Genomic DNA, 2,541 nt, shown 5'->3' on the forward strand with positions numbered 1-2,541 from the left:
TGTGTGTGTGTGTGTGTGTGTGTGTATGTGTATGTATGAGACCCAAAACATAAAATGAATAAACAAATAAAATATGCATCTAAAAATAAACCTCAAGAATAATGTCATTAATAATAACAAACAAACTACTTAATTTGTTTTACTTACATTAAACACTAAAGATTTAGCATTTAAGAAGAAGAGCTCCACTGTCGTATTTTCTTTCAAAAGGGTGATCTTCTCAACATAAAACCTGTAAGAGTTTATTTTAGGTCAGTAAGATTAACTGGAAACTGAAAATCAAAGCATCTGCACGTGTTCAGCATTCTCCACAGATAATACTTCATCTTGTCTAGAGTTGTTAAGATTGTTTTGATTCAAACAGGAACACATGTTTGTGCTGCATCGCTGCCGCCTGCTGGTTGGGACAAGTCATAGATCTTAAAAAGGGACAGCTCAATATGTCAGTTTCAGATTAACACAGTCTTTTATGTATAAAGCAGAAGTTGCAGGAGGATTTATGTTTTTGATTTGGCACACTCTTCCTGGAGCAACACTCACCTCACAAGGAACTTGAGTTCCAACGGCCCTGATGTCTTGGAGAAGTCATGATCGAGGACTTTACGATCCAGCTGCAGCCAGTTATTCTGGCCACTGCAAGGATGAAATAAGAAATCACATGTTGGCAATACCCCCACACAACTGTTCTTAAAATATTACTAATACAAGCAATGGACTTGCTTGTTATCTGTGAAGCACAATCCAAAGTAGTCTTTCTCCTTCAGGTTAAAATGTGAGGCCACCAAATCGAGCAGATCACGGGACAAAAGCTTCGGCTGGAGGATTCGGGATCAAACACAGGAGAACGGTTTAGATCATGTGTTTGAAAACTAAAACCGAACAGTGGTGTAAAACGAAAATGGGAATTAGCTTAAAAGAAAAAAATTAAGAACCTAACTCACAAAACATTTCTCTGACAGAATTAAAACAAGGTACCTGAACCAGCAGCTCCAGCTTCCTGCCATCAAGGAGGAGAACCTGGGACAGACGACCTTCTGTCATCTGTGGAGAAAAACAAAAACAAGAATCACAAGAACTTGTTCAAAATATCTCATCTCTACCTGCATGGGTTTGCTCCCGTCAAGCCATCTCTTGATGAGAAATGATCAAACCTTAATACGGTCTTGATGGATGTGTTTTTGCTCTCAGGGTGTGTTAAGTATGACTCTCATCTACTACCACACCAGATTTGAGTTCAATATCCAGAAAACTGACTGTGCTATACCCACTTATGTGTTAGCCGTGGTGACCATCTTAAAGTGTGCTGACTCCAAAAGTTAATCAGTTCTAGATGTATGTCCAAAAAGACTTTGAAAGAGTTTCATTGAAATTTGTCCAGCGGTTCTTGAGCCATTTCCCTAACAAACACTGCAAAAGAATAAATGCTAAAATTTTAAGTCAAGGTGTTGCCCTTAGAGCATTATACTCAGTTACTACACCAAATTTTAGCTCAACATCTGTAATGTTGACAGAGCTATAGCAATGGTTGTGTTCACCAAATTTGCTTTGCTGTGGCAGCCATCTTGAATACTTGACTCCAAAATTTATTTAGTGAAGATGTGCATCCAAATATTATATTCTAATAGCATTTTTTCCTCAAATCTATCCAGTGGTTTATGACATATTTTGTATACAAGACAGACAGATGTAGAAATAGAAACAGAAACATAATCATCTTTCTGCTTTTGCAGTGTGTGATTAAAATCACATGGTAAAACCATTGTGAGATCAMTCTTCTAAACTACTGAAAAAACATGGTTTATGTTTCCCCAATGGGATCCTACACTGACGTTTGTTTCTTCTATTCACATCTTCCCTCTGCAACAAGAAGGCTCTGTGTGCCAACAAAACAGTCATCGCACAGATTCCTCTTTTGCGACGAAACAAAACTAAAAGACAAAGCAGCCGTGTTTCACTGAATCCCTGTTCTTTTTATAATAAATGGCTTCAAGCTTCGTTCTGTTGCAGTCAGCAGAAGCTTTCAGTGAAGGGAAAAGTGAAATAAGGAAGTGTTCTAATGAAAACTAACCCAAACCTTCTTTCACTGACTAAACTACTGCCAACATTTAGCTTTCATGTAAACATTTTTTTTTCACTATTTGAACAAAGTTGTGTGTCGTGCTAATAAAGTCTAAGAACAGCAGGTTTGATTAATTGAATCAATGTTCAGGCTCTTTATGTCTTACCTGGTGCTTCTACAACAGTAATAAAAAGAATCCTCTTTATACCTGTACATTTAGGAGGTATTTTAAAATATTACAGTAATGTGTCCTACCATCTGTATGCTGATGACATACAGTTGTACTGTTCCTTTCGACCCTCTGAGTTCTTCAAACTATCTGAACTCAGTAACTGTCTGTCAGAAGTCAAAATATGGCTGAACAACAACTACTGTACCTGCAGTTACATGCAAACAAGACTGAAACTCTTATTATTGCCCCTGATGATAAAATCCCTGTAATCAGGCATCACCTTGCTTTTTTAACCCCTTCAGTGAAAAAT

General features: G+C 37.4%; 1 protein-coding gene across 3 annotated transcripts in view; it reads right to left on the minus strand.

Moving 5' to 3' along the window:
- Nucleotides 1–2,541, minus strand: part of frmd4ba (FERM domain containing 4Ba) — a 42,612-nt gene that overhangs the window by 33,183 nt on the left and 6,888 nt on the right. For all 3 annotated transcript variants that reach the window (XM_014009447.1, XM_014009445.1, XM_014009446.1), the window contains exons 2-5: nt 976–1,041; nt 721–815; nt 541–633; nt 148–232 (exon numbers count right to left, since the gene is read on the minus strand). In XM_014009447.1, coding sequence (XP_013864901.1) covers nt 148–232; nt 541–633; nt 721–815; nt 976–1,041 — 339 coding nt within the window. The remainder of the gene's footprint in view (nt 1–147; nt 233–540; nt 634–720; nt 816–975; nt 1,042–2,541) is intronic.

Source organism: Austrofundulus limnaeus, unplaced genomic scaffold, assembly GCF_001266775.1.
Source record: "Austrofundulus limnaeus strain Quisiro unplaced genomic scaffold, Austrofundulus_limnaeus-1.0 Scaffold58, whole genome shotgun sequence".
NCBI lineage: Eukaryota > Metazoa > Chordata > Actinopteri > Cyprinodontiformes > Rivulidae > Austrofundulus > Austrofundulus limnaeus.